At 60.8% G+C, this 21727-nt stretch overlaps 3 protein-coding genes and 1 non-coding gene across 6 annotated transcripts; 2 read left to right on the plus strand and 2 right to left on the minus strand.

Moving 5' to 3' along the window:
- Positions 1–207: 207 nt before the first annotated feature.
- Positions 208–4212, plus strand: MAK16 (MAK16 homolog). Its single transcript, XM_056508792.1, has 10 exons — positions 208–378; positions 612–661; positions 849–958; positions 1209–1273; positions 1637–1788; positions 2296–2350; positions 2487–2561; positions 2813–2923; positions 3043–3099; positions 3340–4212. Exons 1-10 carry the CDS (start codon positions 364–366, stop codon positions 3526–3528), a joined length of 879 nt encoding a protein of 292 aa, XP_056364767.1. The 5' UTR covers positions 208–363; the 3' UTR covers positions 3529–4212.
- On the minus strand, positions 3863–8718 carry TTI2 (TELO2 interacting protein 2). The gene is made up of 7 exons (XM_056508791.1): positions 7886–8718; positions 7165–7351; positions 6762–6854; positions 6124–6308; positions 5275–5418; positions 4786–4948; positions 3863–3995 (listed from the first exon to the last, which is right to left on the minus strand). Exons 1-7 carry the CDS (start codon positions 8644–8646, stop codon positions 3915–3917), a joined length of 1614 nt encoding a protein of 537 aa, XP_056364766.1. The 5' UTR covers positions 8647–8718; the 3' UTR covers positions 3863–3914.
- A 732-nt stretch (positions 8719–9450) lies between these two features.
- On the plus strand, positions 9451–9544 carry LOC130262081 (small nucleolar RNA U13). The gene has a single exon (XR_008842060.1). It is a non-coding gene; the product is annotated as a small nucleolar RNA U13 (small nucleolar RNA).
- Positions 9545–12311: 2767 nt separating this feature from the next.
- DUSP26 (dual specificity phosphatase 26) lies at positions 12312–20771 on the minus strand. Of its 3 annotated transcripts, none has more exons than XM_056508796.1 (6): positions 20312–20771; positions 19836–19970; positions 19246–19746; positions 15553–15825; positions 13772–13980; positions 12312–12789 (listed from the first exon to the last, which is right to left on the minus strand). In XM_056508796.1, exons 4-6 carry the CDS (start codon positions 15729–15731, stop codon positions 12590–12592), a joined length of 588 nt encoding a protein of 195 aa, XP_056364771.1. In that variant the 5' UTR covers positions 15732–15825; positions 19246–19746; positions 19836–19970; positions 20312–20771; the 3' UTR covers positions 12312–12589. The 3 variants fall into 3 exon arrangements, with proteins under 3 accessions (XP_056364771.1, XP_056364770.1, XP_056364769.1); XM_056508795.1 differs by having other exon boundaries at positions 19836–19974; XM_056508794.1 differs by lacking the exons at positions 19836–19970; positions 20312–20771 and having other exon boundaries at positions 19246–19780.
- Positions 20772–21727: the final 956 nt, after the last annotated feature.

The following is a 21727-nucleotide window of genomic DNA, read 5'->3' on the forward strand; positions in this document are numbered from 1 at the left end:
AGGGAAAATTTTGGCAGAGAATCTGCAGTTTATCCCACGGCTCCAGAGTGCAGCATTAACCTGCCCCAAACACATCCCTCGGAGGCCCTGAGTGTCTATTTGTGCAAGGATTTGCTCGATCTCCGCCCTGAGGGGGCGCGGCACGGCCGCCATGACAGCGCGGCCCGCCCTCCTTTTCCCGCCCTTTTTCCCGCCCTCAGAGCCGCCGCTCTCGCGAGACTTCGCGCGCCCGCCCCTTCCTGTAATGGCGGCGCCCTAGACCGCGCGGCCGGGCCCCGCAGCACCGCCAGTCCCCGCCGTCCCGGCACCGCTGTCCCCGTCACTGCCGTCTCTGTCACCTCTGCCGCCACCGCCACCGCCACCATGCATTCGGACGATGTGAGCCCCGCCGTTCCTTGGGCCCCGTTTCAAACCGCCCCACGTGGCCGGGGGTGCCCTGTCCCCCAGCGCGGCTGTGGCTGAGGGGGCAGCAGGGCCGGGGGTGTCAGTGCGGGCCTGGCAGGATTAGGGGCGCTGTGCCTGCGCTCTCCCTGCCGGGACAAACCGAGAAAACCCCGGTGTTTGTGGGGGTGAGGGGTGTCACGGGTGTCAGCCGCTGTTTGTCCCCGCAGGTTGTCTGGAGCATGCTGGGGAACAGGCAGTTCTGCTCCTACAAGATGACGTGAGTTTGGGGGGACGGGGTGGGCTGAGCCTGGGGGGATCCAGCAGGGAGAGGAACGGGAGGGACACGCTCGGGTACCCCAAACCCACAGTGTCACCTGTGTGCCACCACAGAGAGAGGGGTGAGCTGTGGGAGCGGTGGCTTTTCCTGCCTTTCCCTCATTCATTCCCTGTTCCCTTTTTTCCAGCACCAAAACGCAGAATTTCTGCAGGAACGAGTACAACCTGACGGGGCTGTGCAACCGCTCCTCCTGCCCGCTGGCCAACAGCCAGTACGCCACTGTCCGGGAGGAGAAAGGTGACACAGGGGGAATCCCCTCCTGGGAAGAGCTGCCCAGGGGGGTTTGGAGTCCCTGCCCCTGGAGGTGTCATGGCAATGCCTGGGTGTGGCACTCGGTGCTCTGGGGATGGGCATCAAAGGTTGGGCTTGGTCTTGGGGATCTTTCCCAGCCTGGCTGGCTCTGGATGGGCAGGGAGGGGTGGTGGCAGTGCCTGAGGGCAGCCCAGCTCTGGGGAGGGGCTCAGGGGCTCTGTTTGTTTGTTCCCAGGTCGCTGTTATCTCTACATGAAGACGATCGAGAGGGCGGCGTTTCCCCGGCGCCTCTGGGAGCGGGTGAGCTCGGGACACAGGGACAGTGGGGACAGCGGGGACAGCGGGGACACAGGGACAGCAGGGACACAGGGACAGTGGGGACCCAGGGACAGTGGGGACACAGGGACAGCAGGGACATAGACAGCAGCTCCGTGTCCCCACTGAGGGAGGGAGCTCAGCTTGGACAGCAGGAGGGATTTCTCCAAGGAAAGGGTTGGAAGTGCCCAGGGAGGTTTGGAATGCCCATCCCTGGAGGTGGCACCGGTGGGCATCCACCCTGGGGGGCTTTTCCTTGATGATTCTGTGACTCTGGGAGTGGTGCAGCCCCTCCCAAACGTCCCCTCTTTGTCCTGCTGTCACCCAACCCTTGCCCTGCCCCTGCAGGTGCTGCTGAGCAAGAACTACGAGAAGGCCCTGGAGGAGATTGATGAGAACCTCATCTACTGGCCCCGCTTCATCCGGCACAAGTGCAAGCAGAGGTTCACCAAGATCACGCAGTACCTGATCCGCATCCGCAAGCTGACCCTCAAGAGGCAGTAAGGGACATGCAGGGACTATGGAGTCACCTCTGGTGGCTTCTGGAGCCACTGCCCCTCTGTCACTGCTGGGACACGGAGCTGCTGCCTGTTTCCTGAGGGTTTTAGATGGATCTGACATGGATGAGCTGCAGGAATCCAGTGTATGAATGCACTGAGGGAATGTGCTGAGCTGGAAGGGACTCACAGGGATCACTGATCCCAAATCCTGGCCCTGCACAGACACCCCAACAACCCCACCTGTCCCTGGGAGCTCCATCTTGGAGCTGTGGCAGCCTCGGGGCTGTGCCCATTCCCAAAGTCCAACCTGAGGCTGCCCTGACACAGCTCCAGCCATTCCCTGTCCCAGAGCAGAGGTCAGAGCTGCTCCTCCAGACCCTTCCCCATCTTTTAGATCTCTCTTCTCCTGAGGCACCCAAACCTCAGGATGTTCCACACGCTGGGAATGCTCCAGCTGCTGGCTGTTGTCCCAGAGGCTGTGAGATTCCCAGTGCCTGTTCCCTGCAGGAGGAAGCTCGTCCCGCTGCGCAGGAAGATCGAGAGGCGTGAGAACAGGCGAGAGGTGAGGACAGTTCCATGTCCCCTGCTGTCCCTGCTGCTGTCCTTGCTGTCCCTGCTCCTGTCCCTTCTGTCACTGCTGCTGTCACTGCTGTCCCCTGCTGCCCCTGGGTCTCACAGGGCTGCTCTGTGTTCCTTAGGAGAAAGCCCTGATCGCTGCCCAGCTGGACAACGCCATCGAGAAGGAGCTGCTGGAGAGGCTGAAGCAGGACACGGTGAGTGAGGGTCACATAGAGCTCACAGTGCTGCCCCTGAGCTGCTGCCTGGCTCCCCAAAGCACAGGGAGCCCCAAAACACAAGGGCTGCCCAAAACACGAGGTGTTCCCTTTTCCTGTTCTGTGCAGGACTGCAGGGTCAGGGTTGGGCTGTCCACACCTCAGTCTGGTGCTGCCCCATTTAGGCTTTCAGTGCCCCCGAAGTCCATCTCCCTGCTGTGGTTTACAGAAAATCCCAATTTCCCTTTCAGTATGGAGACATCTACAACTTCCCCATCCACGCCTTTGACAAGGCCCTCCAGCAGCAAGAGGCAGAGAGCGAGAGCGACTCGGATGCAGAGAGGGAAGAAGATGATGATGAGGTAAAGCTTCCAGTGCTGAGCTGGGCTGCCCTTCCTGCTGGCTCAGAAAAGCCTTGTGGTGGCCCTGGTGGCTCTCCCTTGGCACTGCTGTGCTCAGTGCCTGCCTCTGTTCCTTGCAGGATGTGGATAAGAGGGAGTTTGTGGAAGCAGAGGACAGCGAGCTCAGTGACTTTGAGGTGGGTGAAACAAACTGAGGCTGAGCTGCCTGGGCACCTCCACCCTTGGGTGTCTCTGGGGATGGGTGAGAGGCAGCAAAATCAGAGCTGTGGAGAGAATTGTACAGTGGGAGCCCAGCCCAGCTCCCCTGGAGCCAGGGACTGTGGAATGGGATCACACACGAGGGGATTTTGGGGAGAGGGGAGGTTTAGTTCCACAACCTGCTCTGACATCACTCTGCTCACTCAATTCTTCCTCAGGACATGGATAAGTTGGAGACAAGCAGTGAAGAGGAGCAGGAAGAGGAGGAAGAAGTAGAAAAGAAAGGCTCCCACTCCAAATGGAAAGGGAAAACACCCCTGAAGGGCCCAGCCAGGAGAAAACGGCCCCACATTGAGATAGAGTACGAGGAGGAAACAGAGCCCAGCAGCAAGACAAAAGCAGCCTGACCCCATTTGTACTGACTGACAGAATCCAGCTGGGCCACCAGAGTGTGAGTGCAGCACCTGTTACCCACCCCAGCCCTGCTCAGAGCTCCTTTTGTACTCCACACATTCTCTGCAGGAGCAGTGGGGTTCTGTCCCCAGCCCAGGCACTGCAGTGACTTTGTACAACTCAGAGGAACTCCCCCACCTCCTCTGCAAGCACACAAAGCTCAGCCCAGACTCTGGGGGGCTCTGCTGTTCCCTCTGAGGCTGCAGAAACCTCACATGGCCCTGGGGGCACTTGGCTGTGCCTGGGGGAGGTGTAGGGCTCACAGGGGGGACAAGAATGACACAACTCTTCAATAAACAGCAATTTTATTGTGCAAAAAGGGCTGAGCAGGTCAGGCAGCTCAGGTGCTCTCCTGCACCTTCCTGAGGCACTCCCTCACCCTGCTCTCCTCACAGCTGCTGTGCACCCCCTGCAGCAGCTCCTGCAGGGAGAAAGGCAGCACTGCCAGTGCCTGGCACTGCAGGGTGGTGTCACCCACCCTCCCTGGCTCCAGCTGTGCACAGCTGGGCTCAGTGCCCTGCACGAGGGGTCCTGCACTGTCCCTTCCTGGGGCTGCACCTGCCCTCAGCTCATGGAGCATCATCCTGGGATTTACTTGTTTTGGAAAACAAACAAACCCAAACTGTGCAAATGCTCATTAGCCCTGCCTGGTTTTGGCCTAAAAAGCAGCAGTTTTGTGTGAACAAATGATGGAAATCCACTTTTGTTGAGGAGTCCCAGAGGTAGCACAGTTCTTACTGGCACAGGACGTGAGTTTGTGTTTGGCTGTGACTGATTTGCAAACATCTCTGAGAATGGACTCAGAAAGTCCAATAACATAATAATTATATGATAATATAAAAATTATTATATATAATACAATAATTTCATAATATCACACAATAATAATATTATATATAAATATTATATCAGTAGATTAATAAATTAATATTATTATGTAAAATATAATATACTATATACTATTACAAGAATATAATGTTATTTCATAATATCATAATACAAAATGTTATAGGATAATAATAATAATAGTAATAATAATAATAATAGTAATAATATAATGTAGCAGTGTCCACAGCCAGCCACAGCATGTCACACACACTGATCCCTGAGTCACTTATCCATCAATTACTGACACTGGGGAGAGGGAAATCCAAAATCCTGCAGGGCTGAGAGGGAGGAGGGCCCTGGGACCCAGCAGAGTTCTGGCTCACCTTGACCTGGCCCTGGCAGCAGTGATCCAGCAGGATGAGGCACTGGGTGGCCCTGTGCAGCAGGGCAGCTCTGACATCCTCTGGGGTGGGGCCTCTCTCTGTGTGAACGTCCCAGAGCAGCCTCAGCAGGGCCTTGAGCAGCACTGGGAGCCTGCAGGGCATCCTGCAAGGGAAACACATCCCAAAGCCTTCCTGAGGCAGCTCATGGAGGGTGGGGACTGGGAGTGCTGGCACTGGGTTTATTCACTCCACACTGATTCATTTGTGCTTTTGGAACAAGCACAACTGGGATCAAAATGAGGACCCAGCTTAATTTTGGAGCTGGGTTTTTCAGTAATGCCAGTGAGTACTTCTGGGACAGATCTTCCCTTAGGATTTCAGGGCCTTTCACTCAGGAAAAAGTAACTTTGGGTCTTAGAGTGGAAACCTTCAGGATAGGAATGAATCATTCAGGGCAGGACAGCTTTGTGTGTGTAATCCCAGAGGTACCTGGGCCAGGCATGCTCTATGGTGCACTGCAGAGTCTCCAGGATTGCCAGCCTGGCCTCTTCCTTAGGGCCATCAGACACCTCCAGGTAGCCCAGGATGACTCGTTCCAGCCTCTTCAGGTGCCTCACGATGAGGATGCCGAGTCTGGAGGCACAAACACATCCTGGAGAGGGAGGACAGATACCCCTGGATCCCAAAGACACCCTGAGCAGGGAGGACAGATACCCCTGGATCCCAAAGACACCCTGAGGAGGGAGGACAGATACCCTTGGATCCCAAAAACACCCTAAGGAGGGAGGACAGATACCCTTGGATCCCAAAAACACCCTGAGGAGGGAGGATAGATACCCTTGGATCCCAAAAACACCCTGAGGAGGGAGGATAGATACCCTTGGATCCCAAAAACACCCTGAGGAGGGAGCAAACCCTTGGATACCAAACCCAGGACCTGTCCCTGTGCTCCCACCCCTCAGAAGGTGGGCACAGCCCCATTAACAGCTCCCACCCCTCAGAAGGTGGGCACAGCCCCATTAACAGCTCTCACCCCTCAGAAGGTGGGCACAGCCCCAGGCACAGCTCCCACCCCTCAGAAGGTGGGCACAGCCCCAGGTACAGCTCCCACCCCTCAGAAGGTGGGCACAGCCCCAGGTACAGCTCCCACCCCTCAGAAGGTGGGCACAGCCCCAGGCACAGCTCCCACCCCTCAGAAGGTGGGCACAGCCCCAGGCACAGCTCCCACCCCTCAGAAGGTGGGCACAGCCCCAGGCACAGCTCCCACCCCTCAGAAGGTGAGCACAGCCCCAGGCACAGCTCCCACCCCTCAGAAGGTGGGCACAGCCCCTGCCTCACCTGCTGACGAAGGCAGGCAGGGTCCCTGCGTACACCCTGCGCAGCTCCAGCCTGTGCTCAGCCTCCATGTGGCTCAGCAGCAGCTGCAGCACCTGGTCCCAGGGGGAGGTGGCCCTGGCCTGGCCCTGGTGCCTCTGGCATCGCTCCAGCACGGGCAGCAGGTCCAGCAGGCACAGCAGCACTGCCTGGGTTGGGGACAGATGGGCAATAATGGGAGCTCCTGCCCCACCAAAAACCACCAAACCCCAGCCCTGCTGCCATCCATGGCTGAGCTGAGAGCTTCAGACCTGTCCCCACCAAAAACCACCAAACCCCAACCCTGCTGCCACCCACGGCTGAGCTGAGAGCTTCAGACCTGTCCCCACCAAAAACCACCAAACCCCAGCCCTGCTGCCATCCATGGCTGAGCTGAGAGCTTCAGACCTGTCCCCACCAAAAACCACCAAACCCCAGCCCTGCTGCCACCCACAGCTGAGCTGAGAGCTTCAGACCTGTCCCCTGCCCACCGGGATGGGGCAGCAGGAAAGAGCTCCTCCCTTTGGGGAGTTTTCCTGGAATCTGAGTTTGTCTCATTCCAAGGCTCAGCCTAAACCTGCGGGGCTGCCACGAGCCCAAAGCACCTCAGAGCCAAGTCCCACCTGGATGAGAGGAGCCTCCCGTGAGTAGAGGTGGTTGTAGAGGGCGTGGAACAGCACCTGGGCCCTGTTGAACTGGCACAGATCCGCTCCTGGCTGCAGCAACAAGAGCAGGTGTTAATCCTGGGCAGTGGGAAAACCTGAGCAAAGCTCAGACTAAGGAAAGCAAAGCCTGAGAAGAGTGAGGGGCTGTAAATGCAGCTTCAACCCCGCTGGAACCTGACCCACACGAGGGAAGGGCTGGAGCTGTGTCAGGGCAGGATTTCAGGGACAGGTGGTTCCCCAGGGAATGGGCACAGCCCCGAGGCTGCCAGAGCTGCAGGAAACGCTCTCATGGATGAGACTGTGGGTCAGTGCAGAGCCAGGGGTGACACTGTGTGACAGTCTGTGCTTGCCCCTCCCTCACCACGTTGAGCACGATGTGGTGCAGGCAGCGCACGCCCAGCACTTTGTTCTCCTCCTGGAAGTCATCGGAGAGGAGCAGCGCGGGCGGCAGCACCCGCTCCAGGTGCGGGCACAGCCAGGGCCGGCGGACGCGCAGCAGGGACCAGGAGAACACGTGCTTGGAGGCGGGATTGCGCTTCCAGGTGTCCCTGCGGGGACAGGCACGGCTCAGGGAGCACAGAGATCATCTGCCCTGCGCTGGGGCGGCAGCAGGCAGCAAACCCTGGCACTCATCCCCCAAAACCTTGCACTGCTGGGCATTTGTGACCATCATCCCCCAAAACCTTCCACTGCTGGAAATTTGTGACAACCATCCCCAACACCTTTCTGCTGGGTATTTGTAACAATCATCCCCAAACTTTCCTCGTGGACATTTGTGATAATCATCCCCAAAACCTTTCTAGTGGGCATTAGTAACAATCATCCCCAACAGCTTTCACAGCTGGGTGTTTGTGACAATCATCCCCAGCACCTTTCACAGCTGGGCATTTGTGACAATCATCCCCAGCACCTTCCACTGCTGGGCATTTGTGACAATCATCCCCAACACCTTTCACAGCTGGGCATTTGTGACAATCATCCCCAACACTTTCCTGCTGGGCACTTGTGAAGCTCCTGCTTTCATTTTATCATCTCTGGAGCCTCAGCTCCGTTCCCCAGCATCCCCTCCCCTCCCCACTCACTTGGTTAACTCCTGCTTCAGGATCCCCATCACCGCTCCGAATCTTCCTTCCTCATCCCCCTCCTTTCCCCGCAGGAATTCCTCCACGGAGCCGCATCCAGCAGCCCGGACCAGCGTCTCCAGCAGCTCCTGAGCCACCTCCCGGCTCCTGGCCGTGCTCCAGGGCCTCTGCTCCTTATGTGTGACGGCGAAGATGAACGCGTGTCCCAGCACCCGGCGCAGCCCGGGCCCTACAGCGGCCGCCCCGGGCGATTGCCGGTCCCCGGCTTCTTGCAGCTTCCGCAGCAGCAGCAGGAACACGGCCCCAACGCGCTCCGCCCGCTCCGCCACAGCGGCCAGCGCCGCGTCCTGCCCGGGCGGCTCGGCCCCGTCCTGCTCCCGGCGCGGAGGAGCCGCCAGCTCGCCCAGCGCCGCCGCCAGCTCGCCCAGCGCGGCGGGGCTGGCGGAGCCCGGCAGCCAGCGCGGATCGGCCGCCTGCAGCAGCGCGCTGAGCTCCCGCAGCGCCCCGGGCTCGGGCAGCGCCCGGCGGGCCCGCAGCAGCGCCTGCTCCGCTGAGGGAGCGGCGGGCGGCGGCTGCTCCGAGTCCCGCTGCATGGCCGGGTCAGCCCGGCGGGCCCGCAGCAGCGCCTGGTCCGCTGAGGGAGCGGCGGGCGGCGGCTGCTCCGGGTCCCGCTCCATGGCCGGGTCAGCCCGGCGGGCCCGCAGCAGCGCCTGCTCCGCTGAGGGAGCGGCGGGCGGCGGCTGCTCCGAGTCCCGCTGCATGGCCGGGTCAGCCCGGCGGGAGCGGCCCGCCCCGAGCGCCTCAGAGAGACCGCGGGAGCGGCCCTCTCAGAGACCCCCCTGAAAATCCCCGGGAGCCCTGAAAACCCCCGGGAGCCCTCAGAGAGCCCCGGGAGCCCCTCACAAACACCCGGGATCCCTCAGAGAGCCCCGGGACCCCTCAGAGACCCCCCTGAAAACACCCGGGATCCCTCAGAGAGCCCCGGGACCCCTGAAAACCCCCAGGATTCCTCAGAGATCCCCGGGATCGCCTCAGAAACCCCCCTGAAAATCCCCGTGATCCCTGAAAACCCCCGGGATCCCTCAGAGACCCCCAAGATACCCTCAGAAACCCCCCTGAAAACTCCCGGGATCCCTCAGAGAGCCCCGGGAGCCCTGAAAACCCCCGGGATTCCTCAGAGATCCCCGGGATCGCCTCAGAAACCCCCCTGAAAATCCCCGTGATCCTTCAGAAACCCCCCTGAAAACCCCCGGCATCCCCGGTCCTGCCGCCGCCACCCGCTCCGCGCCCGCCAACTGTCGCAAAACCCCCCTCGCTGCCGTAAAGTGAACGGCGGAGGGGCGTGGTTTCGTGCGCATAAATTAGCATTGCTAATTAGCGAGCGCGGAGCGCGGCGGAGAGGCGATGCGGGGCGGAGAAGCGAGACCGGGGACGGAAGGGAAGGACAGAATGATTTAGAGTGAGTAGAAGAAGGAGCGGGGAGGGCTGGGCGGGGATAGCAATGTCGCCATGACCTGCAGAGCAGTGGCGCGGCGCTAGGTCCGGGCTCGGCGGCGTTCTCTGCGATCCTTCCGGTTCATGGAAATGATGAATGGGAGCGGCACGCGGCTGCGTGACGTGTGCGCCCTGCGTTACGACATTGCACAGTCCCATCTGACCGCCGGGGGGTCCTGACGTCGCTGTGGCGTCATTTCCCTTGTGTTTAAGATAGGAGGTATTGCAGGACGCGGGGTCGTTGGTGACGTCACGCTTTCAGCTGTGTGATATATGTTGTGATGTCACTGGCGCATCGTCTCCTTCCCGTATTGATAACCAACGGAAATTAACTAATCAAGGGAAGCTGCGCAGCTTCTGAGCTCTCCATGATGTCACTGCAGATGTCACCTTCTCTCGAAAGTGGGGAATGGGCAAATCGTCGGTGCCACCCCGATGTGGGCACAGTTTTGGGGAGTGGCCGGCCCTGGAGGGGTTGGTGATGTCACCGCTGACGTAATCTTCTCATGGATGTGTGAAAAATTGGGGAAAACGGCGCGATCGGGGGGTCTGACTTGGTGTGGGTGCCGTGGGCCTGGGGGGTCAGTGATGCCATTGAATAATTGATAAATGATTCGTGTTAATCATAGAAGTTTTGGAGTTTGTATAAACCTGAATACTCAAAATAAGAAAAGAGCATGGACCTAGATAAAGGGGAATATATGATTAAACCCACTCTGTTTAAATCCCCCGTTATGAATATTGTGTATACCAGTCTGTAAAAAAAAAAAAAAAAAAAAAAAAAAAGGTTTTCCATAGTCTGAAAGGTTTTTTTGCAGAATCAGATTTCCTGTGTGATCAATCACAAACTATCTGCTAAAGATCAGAATTCCCACTTCTGTTTTTTATCTCCAAAGACCAGATGGTTACATGACCGATTGTCCCAAGAGCTGTCCCACGGGAGTTTGGAAGTTCCTTTGAGCACCACTGCTGACCTTGCAGAATAATGACAACAAACCAATACCAATTATTGATTACTACAAAGAAAACCATCCTATAAAAAGGGAGCTGCAAACCGGGCTCGGTGGCAGCGGGGAGTGGGCGGTGACCCCTCGCGTGTCCCCAGCGCTTTGCTCTGTCAGGGAATTCCCGGCTCTGCCAGCCCAGCTCCTCCCTCAGCCCAAAATCTGCGGCAGCCGCCGTGGGAGGTGAGATGGAGGCGAGGGCGGGTGTGAATGGGAGAGACCCGCCAGAAATGCCGGGAAATCCCGGGAAATTCCAGCCCGGAGCTCAGCCCGGGTCCCAAAGCACCCGCGGGGAGGGAGATTCCCTCCTGGTCCGGGCCCAGCCTGTCCCGAGGCTATCCCAGTTAATCCCAGTCCATCCCCAGCCTGTCCCGAGGCTATCCCAGTTAATCCCAGTCCATCCCCAGCCTGTCCCGAGGCTATCCCAGTTAATCCCAGTCCATCCCCAGCCTGTCCCAAAATAATCCCGGGTTAATAAAATGGGCAATCCCAGGAGAGAATGGGAGTGGGGAACCCCAGGACAGGCCCTGAGCAGGGCTCAGGTTTGGGTGTAAAATGTAATCTCAGGTTTGATCCCTGGACTGAGAATCTGGGGGCACTGGGGTCTATCTCGACCCTGAGCACTCAGTCTCCTGTGACAGGTGCCACCCGTGCTGTCCCAGCCCTGTAACAGGTGCCACCCGTGCTGTCCTAGCCCTGTCACAGGTGCCACCTGCACTGTCCCAGCCCTGTGACAGGTGCCACCGCGCTGTCCCAGCCCTGTCACAGGTGCCACTGGTGCTGTCCCAGCCCTGTCACAGGTGCCACCTGCACTGTCCCAGCCCTGTCACAGGTGCCACCTGCACTGTCCCCAGCCCTGTCACAGGTGCCACCCGCGCTGTCCCAGCCCTGTCACAGGTGCCACCTGCGCTGTCCCCAGCCCTGTGACAGGTGCCACCTGCGCTGTCCCAGCCCTGTGACAGGTGCCACCTGCACTGTCCCCAGCCCTGTCACAGGTGCCACCTGCGCTGTCCCCAGCCCTGTCAAAGGTGCCACCGCGCTGTCCCAGCCCTGTCACAGGTGCCACTGGCGCTGTCCCAGCCCTGTCAAAGGTGCCACCGCGCTGTCCCAGCCCTGTCACAGGTGCCACCGCACTGCCCCAGCCCTGTCACAGGTGCCACCCGCGCTGTCCCAGCCCTATCACAGGTGCCACCTGCGCTGTCCCCAGCCCTGTCACAGGTGCCACCCGCGCTGTCCCAGCCCTGTCACAGGTGCCACCCACGCTGTCCCCAGCCCTGTGACAGGTGCCACCCGCGCTGTCCCAGCCCTGTCACAGGTGCCACTGGCGCTGTCCCAGCCCTGTCACAGGTGCCACCCGCGCTGTCCCAGCCCTGTCACAGGTGCCACCTGTGCTGTCCCAGCCCTGTCACAGGTGCCACCCGCGCTGTCCCAGCCCTGTGACAGGTGCCACCGCGCTGTCCCAGCCCTGTCACAGGTGCCACCCACGCTGTCCCAGCCCTGTCACAGGTGCCACCCGCGCTGTCCCAGCCCTGTGACAGGTGCCACCGCGCTGTCCCAGCCCTGTCACAGGTGCCACCCGCGCTGTCCCAGCCCTGTGACAGGTGCCACCGCGCTGTCCCAGCCCTGTCACAGGTGCCACCCGCGCTGTCCCAGCCCTGTCACAGGTGCCACCTGCGCTGTCCCAGCCCTGTCACAGGTGCCACCGCGCTGTCCCAGCCCTGTGACAGGTGCCACCCGCGCTGTCCCAGCCCTGTCACAGGTGCCACCGCGCTGTCCCAGCCCTGTGACAGGTGCCACCTGCGCTGTCCCCAGCCCTGTCACAGGTCCCACCCGTGCTGTCCCAGCCCTGTCACAGGTGCCACCGCGCTGTCCCAGCCCTGTCACAGGTGCCACCGCGCTGTCCCAGCCCACGGGGCGTGCCCAGGCCGTTCCTCAGCAGTGCCTTTATTCACAGGGTGACACCAGGACACACCCGCACAGCACGAGGGGAGCTGGGCTGAGCCCCCACACCGGAGCTGACGCCAGCAGGGACACACGACAGGGGACACACAGCCAGGGAGGGACACAAACGCCACAGGGGGGGACAACAAAGCCGTGAGGGCTCCCTGGAGGCCGCAGGGATGCAGAGATGGTGACGTGGGGCCGGGATGGGAGCCATGGCCAGGGGCTGGGGGCACAGCCAGGCTGGGCTGGGCTCCAGGTGCCCTCAGGAGCTCCTCTTGAGGCGCAGGGCGTTGTCCAGGGCCACCAGCTGGCGCAGGAAGCCGCGGTTGGGGATGATCCCTCGGTGGTCCTTGACCGTCTTTATGGCTTCCACCAGGGGCATGTGGTGGCGGATCATGAGGTAGGCGAGGACCAGGGTGGCCGACCTGCTGACCCCGACAGCGCAGTGCACCAGGATCCTCCCTGCAGGGACAGGGCACGGAGTCAGCACCGCCTGGAAACTCCCCATGGAAAAGCTGCTGAGCCCCCAGCTGGGCCCACCCGGGTCACCCCGTGGCAAAGGGTGTCACCGAGTCCTGGTGGCCCCAAAGGGACAGAACAGGCCCAGAACAGCTCAGGACACAGGTGGGGGCTGTGACCTGGGGGACAGTGGTGTCATCCAGCCTGTTCCCTCTGGGGAGGAGGGGGTGGCACGCAGGGGACACCACTGGGGTGGTCCCTTGAGGGGGACAGCATCGAGGTCACAGGACACCATGGAGGTGATCCCATGGGGAAAAACCATTGGGGTTGTCGTGTAGAGGGGACACCACTGGGGTTATCCTATCCAGGGGACACCATGGGGGTGATCCCATGAGGAAAAACCATTGGGGTCATCCCATGAAGAGACACCATGGAGGTGATCCCATGAGGAAAAACCATTGGGGTCATCCCATGAGGAGACACGAGACACCATTGGGGTTGTCCTGCAGAGGGGACACCACTGGGGTTATCCCATCCAGGGGACACCATGGAGGTGATCTCATGAAGAAAAACCATTGGGGTGATCCCATGAAGGAACACCATTGGGGTGATCTCGTGAGGAGACACGAGACACCATTGGGGTTATCCTGTGGAGGGGACACCACTGGAGTGATCCCATGAGGAGACTTCATTGAGGTGAACCCATCCAGGGGAACAGAATTGAGGTGACCCCATAAGGAGACACCATCCCAGCCTCAAAACCCCAGGATCCTCAGCCCCCAGCTCCCACCTCCCTGGGGCAACTCTGCCATGCCATGCCATGCCATGCCTCTCCCTCTCCCTCTCCCTCTCCCTCTCCCTCTCCCTCTCCCTCTCCCTCTCCCTCTCCCTCTCCCTCTCCCTCTCCCTCTCCTCTCCCTCTCCCTCTCCCTCTCCCTCTCCCTCTCCCTCTCCCTGCCCTCTCCTCCTCTCCCTGGCTCAGAACCTTCATTCAGCGCCTGGTGGATGAAGTCGGCAGCCGGGTAGAAGTAGGGGCTCATGTCGAAGGAGGGCGAGTCGTGCGCCTCGATGCCCAGGTAGCGGATGCCCGTGCCCTCGTAGTACTCGGCGCCGCCGCGCCAGCGGCAGTGGGAGGCGTTCAGCACGTGGGTGATGCGCAGCTGCAGCAGCTCCCGCCGGTTCGAGGCGATGTCTCTGCGGGGACACAGCGCCCAGGGGACAGCTCACCTCGGTGAAGTGTCCCCAGCACCACGGAAAGGCTGTCCCAGGCAAATGGTTCTGGATGAGAGAGGTGGATGTGAAAATCCGGCGGGTTTTTGGGGTTGTTGGGGTTTAGGGTGATCTCTTGGGGTTTAGTGTGGTTCTGGCTCTGTGGACGTGCTGCCTGCACAGCCCTGTCACCTCCTTCCTCCTTCCTCCCAGTGCTCCACACCCATCACATCCTGCTCTGCCTCACCTTCCCCACAGGATTACAGTGTTAATGACAGAATAAAAAAATTACAGAATTACAGAATCATGCAGTCACTGAATAACTGAGTCACAGAAATCACAGAATCACAGAAATCACTGTATCACAGAATCACTGAATCACCCAATGGCAGAATCACAGAAATCATAGAATCACCCAATTACAGAATCACACAATCACTGAATAACTGAGTCACAGAAAATCACTGAATCTCAGAATCACAGAATCACCAAACCACCGAATCACACAATCACTGAATTAGCATCTCAGAACCACCAGGTTGCAAGAGACCTCCAACACCATCGAGTCCAACCCAGCCCCACCCTCAACTACCCCACGGCACCCAGTGCCACATCCCATCTTTTAAACACATCCAGGGATGGTGACTCCACCACCTCCAGGGCAGACCATTCCAGTCCTTTATCACTCTTCCAGTAAAAAACTTTTTCCTGACATCCAACCCTAAATTCCCCATGATGCAGCTTCAGGCTGAATTCTCTGTTTGTGTCAGTGCCTGGAGAATGAGCCCAACCCCAGCTGAGCACAGCCGCCTTCAGGGCTCTGTGGGGAGTGACAAGGTGGCCGTGTCCCCACCCCAGAGTGGTCCCGGCCCCTGTCCCCACCCCAGAGTGGCCCCTGCCCGTGTTCCCACCCCGAGTGGTCCCTGCCCGTGTCCCCACCCCAGAGTGTCCCCACCCCAGAGTGTCTCCTGCCCGTGTCCCCACCCCAGAGTGGTCCCTGCCCCTGTCCCCACCCCAGAGTGGCCCCTGACCCTGTCCCTACCCCAGAGTGGCCCCTGCCCGTGTCCCCACCCCAGAGTGGCCCCTGCTCGTGTCCCCACCCCAGAGTGTCCCCACCCCAGAGTGTCCCCTGCCCCTGTCCCCACCCCAGAGTGGCCCCTGACCCTGTCCCTACCCCAGAGTGTCCCCTGCCCCTGTCCTCACCCCTGAGTGGCCCCTGCCCGTGTCCCCACCTCAGAGTGTCCCCTGCCCCTGTCCCCACCCCAGAGTGTCCCCTGCCCGTGTCCCCACCCCAGAGTGGCCCCACCCCAGAGTGGCCCCTGCCCCTGTCCCCACCCCAGAGTGTCCCCTGCTCGTGTCCCCACCCCAGAGTGTCCCCACCCCAGAGTGTCCCTTGCCCCTGTCCCCACCCCAGAGTGGTCCCTGCCCGTGTCCCCACCCCAGAGTGTCCCCTGCCCATGTCCCCACCCCAGAGTGTCCCCTGCCCCTGTCCCCACCCCAGAGTGGTCCCTGCCCGTGTCCCCACCGCAGAGTGTCCCCCAGTCCCTCGGCACTCACTGGTCTCCCAGGTAGAGGCCTGGCCACACCTCGTCGGCGTGGTTGCAGGCGGTTTTGCCCGTGTAGAGCAGCCGCTCCAGCTCGCAGACGCTGAGGATCGGGTGGGTCCCGCGCTCGTCCCGCGGCGCCCGGCTCGGGGAGCGGCCGCTGCTCCTGTAGAGCCTGGACAGGAACGCCATGGGAGCTGCCCAGAGCCACCAGGCATGCCTGTGGGGGCGCGGAGCCCGGGCGGGGGCCTGGGGGTCACTGCTGCTGCTGCTGCCACCCACGGTCCTGTTGGGAATTAGGGGAGAGGCTGTCAGGAGAGAGGGATCCTGACCGAGGGGCGTGCGGGGCAGGGAGCGGGGCTGGAGCACCTGGAGGGGCTGAGGGAGCCGGGAAGGGGCTCAGCCTGGAGAAAAGGAGGCTCAGGGCGAATTTCTGGCTCTGCACAAGTCCCTGCCAGGAGGGGACAGCCGGGGGGATTTGGGATTTCTGCCAGGAACAGGGACAGGAGGAGAGGGAACGGCCTCAGGCTGGGCAGGGGAGCTCAGGGTGGAACCAGCAGGAATTTCCCCATGGAAAGGGTGGGCAGGGGTTGGAACTGCCCAGGGGGGTTTGGAGTCGCCAAGGAACAGCTGGAGGTGGCTCTCAGTGCTCGGGGCTGGTGACAGAGTGGGCGTCGGGCACAGCTTGGACTCGGTGACCCTGCTGGGCTTTTCCAGCCTCAGGGATTTTGGGGCTCTGCAGTTCTGCCATCTGGGACCTCTCACTCCATCCCTGCTGTGCAAACAGCAGCCCAGAGCAGCCAGCTCTCACCCTGCTGCCGTCGGGAGCCGAGCATTCCCTCCATCCCTTCCCTGAGGGAAAACTGCTGGGGAGAAACTTCTGCTGCCAGGGCTGGGGAGGCAGCCGGAGGCTCTGGGCTGGGGCCACCTTGGCAGGAGATGCCGCGCCCAGCAGCGCCTCCCGTGCCTCGGCTGCCAGGGGCCGGTGCCAGCCTGAGGAGAGGCGGCCAGGTCTGGGCACGGCACCAGCGCCGGGAGGAAAAACCCCCAAACAGGTGGAGGGTTCCAGATGGCGCCAGGCAGCCTGGCCAGGGCCCAGCCTGTTCCAGAGCGGCACAAACCCCGCGGGCAGGGCGGGCAGGGTTAACCCTCGCTGGGCAGGGCGGGCAGGGTTAACCCTCGCTGGGCAGGGCGGGCAGGGTTAACCCTCGCTGGGCGCGCTCCTGGGGTGGGAAGGGTTAACTGCAGGGCTGTCCGAGGTGTGAAGGGTTAACTGCAGGGCTGTCCGGAGCGGGAAGGGTTAACTGCAGGGCTGCTCTGGGATGGGAAGGGTTAACTGCAGGGCTGTCCGGGGTGTGAAGGGTTAACTGCAGGACATGAGCTCCAGCAGCTCCTCCTGCTCCCAAAGCTGCGGATCGTCACACATCTGCCAGGACCCTCCCCCTCGCAGCTCCAGCTGCGTCCAGATGTGCTCGGCGAGGCCTCTCTGTGCTCCCTCAGAAGGAGAAATTCTCCCTCTCGCCTCAACCGCTGCTGCCCCGGGTGCCCTGGAGCCTCCCCTCCCCTCCCAGCTGGGGCCGGGGCGCAGCCTGTCCCTGCTCGGTGACATTCCCGAGCCTCCGGAGCCTCCACAGCCTCCCGAGCCTCCAGAGCCTCCAGAGCCTCCCGAGCCTCCGGAGCCTCCCGAGCCTCCAGAGCCTCCCGAGCCTCCGGAGCCTCCACAGCCTCCCGCCATTTCTTGGCAACGCAGAGAAAAACACGGCAAGGGCAGGAGGGAGCCCAGGAGGGACCCCGGGATGTCCCCCCGCCCCTTCCGTGTGCCGGGGGGGCAGCTCAGACCCTGCCTGGCGCCCCCGGGGTGCTGCCAGCCCTGCCCGAGTGTCACCGAGTGTCACCCCCGGTCCCCAGCCCTGTCCGAATGTCACCCCCGGGGTGCTGCCAGCCCTGCCCGAGTGTCACCGAGTGTCACCCCCCCGGTCCCCAGCCCTGTCCGAATGTCACCTCCCGATCCCCAGCTCTGCCCGAATGTCACCCCAGGTCCTCAGCCCTGCCCGAATGTCACCCCTGGGATGCTGCTAGCCCTGCCCGAGTGTCACCCCCGGTCCCCAGCTCTGCCCGAATGTCACCCCCCGGTCCCCAGCTCTGCCCGAATGTCACCCCCGGTCCCCAGCTCTGCCCGAGTGTCACCCCCGGTCCCCAGCTCTGCTCGAGTGTCACCCGGGGTGCTGCCAGCCCTGCCCGAGTGTCACCGAGTGTCACCCCCGGTCCCCAGCCCTGTCCGAATGTCACTCCCGATCCCCAGCCCTGTCCGAATGTCACCCCCTGTCCCCAGCTCTGTCCGAATGTCACCCCCGGTCCCCAGCTCTGTCCGAATGTCACCCCCGGTCCCGGTGGATCCTGGGCTCCTCCAGGCTTGGAACTCGGGCTTGGCAGAGCCCAGCTGGGAAACCTTGTGTGACCTTGGCTGCAGCACAGCCACGCGTCCCCGGCCCCGGGCAGCGCCGGGAGCACGGAGAGAGCTGGAACGGCGAAATTCCAGCTCCGCTTATCGCCAAAAAAACCCCAAAAATCCCCACCCAGCCCCTCTTATCGCCACAGCTGGCTGGGAAAAACAAAAATCGTCATCCAGCCCCTCTTATGGCCACAGCTGGCTGGGAAAAACAAAAATCGTCATCCAGCCCCTCTTATCGCCACAGCTGGCTGGGAAAAACAAAAATCCCAACCCAGCCCCTCTTATCGCCACAGCTGGCTGGGAAAAACAAAAATCGTCATCCAGCCCCTCTTATCACCACAGCTGGCTGGGAAAAACAACAATCCCCACCCAGGCGGGCCCGGAGCCGCTCGCAGCCCCCCGAGGGCTCCGGGCTCAGCTCGGGGGGTGGGAACGGCCCCGGAGCGCTCCTGGCACCGCCCGGGCTGGGCTGGAATCCCCCGGGGAGCGGGTCCGGGGCTCGGGGCCCTGCCGGGAGGGAGGGGAGGGTCCGGGGGCTGCGGGGAGGGTCCCGTGGGATGAGGGGAGGGTCCCGTGGGATGAGGGGAGGGTCCCGTGGGATGCAGGAATGGTCCTGAGGGGTGCGGGGAGGGTCCGGGGGGGGTGCAGGGAGAGGTGCGGGATTCAGGAATAATCCCATGGGATTCAGGAATGATCCCGGGGTTGCAGGAATGATCCCATGGGATTCAGGAATGATCCCGTGGGGTGCAGGAATGATCCCGTGGGGTGCAGGAATGATCCTGTGGGATTCAGGAATGATTCCATGGGATTCAGGAATGATCCCGTGGGGTGCAGGAATGATCCTGTGGGATTCAGGAATGATTCCATGGGATTCAGGAGTGCAATGCAGGGATGATCCCATGGGATGCAGGGAGAGGTGAAGGATTCAGGAATGATCCCGTGGGATTCAGGAATTATTCCATAAGATTCAGGAATGTTCCCATGGGATTCAAGGATGATCCTGTGGGATTCAGGAATGCTCCCATGGGATGCAGGGAGAGGTGAGAGGTTCGGGAACGCTCCCGTGGGATGCAGGGAGACGTGAGGGATTCAGGATCGCTCCCGTGGGATTCAGGATCGCTCCCGTGGGATTCGGGAACGCTCCCGTGGGATTCGGGAACGCTCCCGCGGGTGCCGGAGGGAGCCGGGCCGGGCCCCGCGGCTCAGGACACGCCGGGACCCGCGGGGAAGGGTTTGGGCGACCGCCGAGCGTACCTTGGCGAGCGCCGGGAGCCGGGGCGGATCGGAGCGGGATCAGCTGCTGTCGGCCATGTCTCGCTGCTGCCGCCGCCGCTGGAGAGAGGCTGATGTAGGAGCAGCTATTTTAAGGCATGACATGGCCAGAGGCAGCGTTGTTTGTGCCAGGCTGGGCGCGGAGGGGACCCGGGGACACCGACAACGACAGGGTCCCCAAATCCTCCGGCAGCTCCTGTCCCTCCTCCTCCTCCCGGAGCCACAGGAGCTGCCCCAGTGCTGCTGAGGACGTGATTTCCCTCCCCGGGGATCTGCAGCCGGCTCCAGGAAATGTGGGGGGTTTTTTGTATTTTTTTCCGCCCTCTCCCTTTGTGTATCCAGGGCTTGGTGAGGATTTTCTCCATTTGCAAGGAAATAAAGCTTGGGTTGATGCGGGGATATCAATCAGAGAATGGCTTGGAAAGATCCTTAAAGATCCATGGTTCCATGGCTCCATTCCAAATTAAGACAATTTACAAATTCCTGTCGGAGTCAGGGAATATTTTTGTTTTTTCCTTGGGGGAAAAAAAAAAAAAAAAAAAAAAAAAAAAAAAAAAAAAAGGGAAACTCACGATTGAAGCTTTTTTTTGTTGTTGTTGTTTTGACAGCTTTTAAACGCCACCATTCATTTCACAAGCGCTGCAGTGTTTCAGTTAAACATTTTCCAGGCAGAACATGCAGAACGTGCTCCCTTTCTCTTTGAAGCTCTGCCTTCCCAGGGAAAAGTTTGAGTCAGATCAGAAAGTGGGAGTGTGGTGGGAAAAACAGCGCGAGGAAGAATGGAAACGAGCTGTTCCAGGCTGAGCATCCCGGGATTCATGGCGTGCCCTCCCCCGCTCCGGCTCGCTCGAAACCCAGGAACTTCTCCTGGTTTGTTTTGCAGCTGAACCTGGGTTTATATCGGGATATAATCCCGGGATTATCCCGGGATTGAGCGGGCGGGTCCTGGGCCGGGGCTGCTTCTCTGTCCTCACTGGGGTTTTGCAGCTCTGGGATGCTCCAGGAAATCCCGTCCTGAACCCTGGGAAATGGGGTTGGTTATCCTTACCTGCAGAAAAATTGAGTTTTCACTTCTGCCTGGTCACACTCCTCCAAAAACCAGGAAATTTCTGAGCTCTGTCGGACACTTCAGCAGCAAACCTGGCCCTCCCCGCCCCGGGGAATCGCATTCCCAGCAGCGTGCGAAATGTTTCTGAGCAGAAGTGCCGACAAGCCCGGGCTCAAAAGGTTAAATCTGAGTTAAAAAAAAAACCAAAACAAACAAAAACACTAAGAAAAAAACCCACGAAGGAAAAGGCGGTGGATAAAGGTTTGGCAGAGCTTTGGCTGCAGGGAGCTCGCCGGTGATTTAAGCTGGGATTATGTTGTGTTTTTGTTCCGCTAACGGTGCCGGGGCCGCTTTGTGGAGCGGCCAGGAGGGGCCGGGAGGGGCCGCGAACCGGCGGCGGCACCGGGAGCAGCGCGGGCTCCTCTGCCCGGGCACGGCCCGGCCCGGCCCCGGTTCTGGTGTGTCGGAAAAACCCCGGAGTGTGAGCCTGGGCTGGGCTGTGTCACTGTCACCTGCCCCTCTTTGTGTCACTGTCACCTGGTCCTGGGCTGTGTCACTGTCACCTGCCCCTCTTTGTGTCACTGTCACTGTCACCTGCCCCTGGGCTGTGTCACTGTCACCTGGTCCTGGGCTGTGTCACTGTCACCTGCCCCTCTTTGTGTCATTGTCACCTGGTCCTGGGCTGTGTGTCACTGTCACCTGCCCCTCGCTCTCTGTGTCACTGTCACCTGGCCCTGGGCTGTGTCACTGTCACCTGCCCCTCTTTGTGTCATTGTCACCTGCCCCTCTTTGTGCCACCATCACCTGGTCCCTGCTCTTTGTGTCACTGTCACCTGCCCCTCAGTCTTTGTCACTGTCACCTGGCCCCTGGGTTTTGTGTCACTGTCACCTCCCCCCTTTGTGTCATTGTCACCTGCCCCTCACTCCTTGTGCCACCATCACCTGCCCCTCGCTCTCTGTGTCACTGTCACCTGGCCCTGGGCTCTGTGTCACCGTCACCTGCCCCTCTTTGTGTCACTGTCACCTGCCTCCTGCTCCTTGTCACTGCCACCTGCCCCTCACTCCTTGTGCCACCATCACCTGCCCCTTCTTGTGTCACTGTCACCTGGTCCCTGCTCTCTGTGTCACTGTCACCTGGTCCCTGCTCTCTGTGTCACTGTCACCTGCTCCCAGCCGTGTCCCTGCAGCCCTGGGAAGGGAGATCCTGAACCCCGAGGCTCAGGGGGGCTGAAAGGGGAGCCCCGAGCTCTGCCTGCTCCCGGCGGCGTCCCTGGGCAGCTGCTCCCCGGGAACCTCCAGCTGCAGGACAGCTCGGGGAAGTGTCCCCTCCTGTCCCTGAGATGTCCTGTCGGTCACCTCCTGTCCCTGAGATGTCCTGTCCCCTGTCCCTGGATTGTCCTGTCAGTCCCCTCCTGT

This window comes from Oenanthe melanoleuca, chromosome 22 (assembly GCF_029582105.1).
Source record: "Oenanthe melanoleuca isolate GR-GAL-2019-014 chromosome 22, OMel1.0, whole genome shotgun sequence".
NCBI lineage: Eukaryota > Metazoa > Chordata > Aves > Passeriformes > Muscicapidae > Oenanthe > Oenanthe melanoleuca.

Coding starts and splice junctions, on each gene's coding strand:
- MAK16 (XM_056508792.1), top strand. Junction 2,351..2,486: donor GGCGTGAGAACAGGCGAGAG/GTGAGGACAGTT, acceptor TGTGTTCCTTAG/GAGAAAGCCCTGATCGCTGC. Junction 3,100..3,339: donor GCGAGCTCAGTGACTTTGAG/GTGGGTGAAACA, acceptor ATTCTTCCTCAG/GACATGGATAAGTTGGAGAC.
- TTI2 (XM_056508791.1), bottom strand. CDS start 8,646: ATGCAGCGGGACTCGGAGCAGCCGCCGCCCGCCGCTCCCTCAGCGGAG. Junction 7,352..7,885: donor CTGAAGCAGGAGTTAACCAA/GTGAGTGGGGAG, acceptor CTGTCCCCGCAG/GGACACCTGGAAGCGCAATC. Junction 6,855..7,164: donor ACCACATCGTGCTCAACGTG/GTGAGGGAGGGG, acceptor TTGTTGCTGCAG/CCAGGAGCGGATCTGTGCCA.
- DUSP26 (XM_056508796.1), bottom strand. CDS start 15,731: ATGGCGTTCCTGTCCAGGCTCTACAGGAGCAGCGGCCGCTCCCCGAGC. Junction 13,981..15,552: donor GGCCTCTACCTGGGAGACCA/GTGAGTGCCGAG, acceptor GTGTCCCCGCAG/AGACATCGCCTCGAACCGGC. Junction 12,790..13,771: donor CCACCAGGCGCTGAATGAAG/GTTCTGAGCCAG, acceptor CTGTCCCTGCAG/GGAGGATCCTGGTGCACTGC.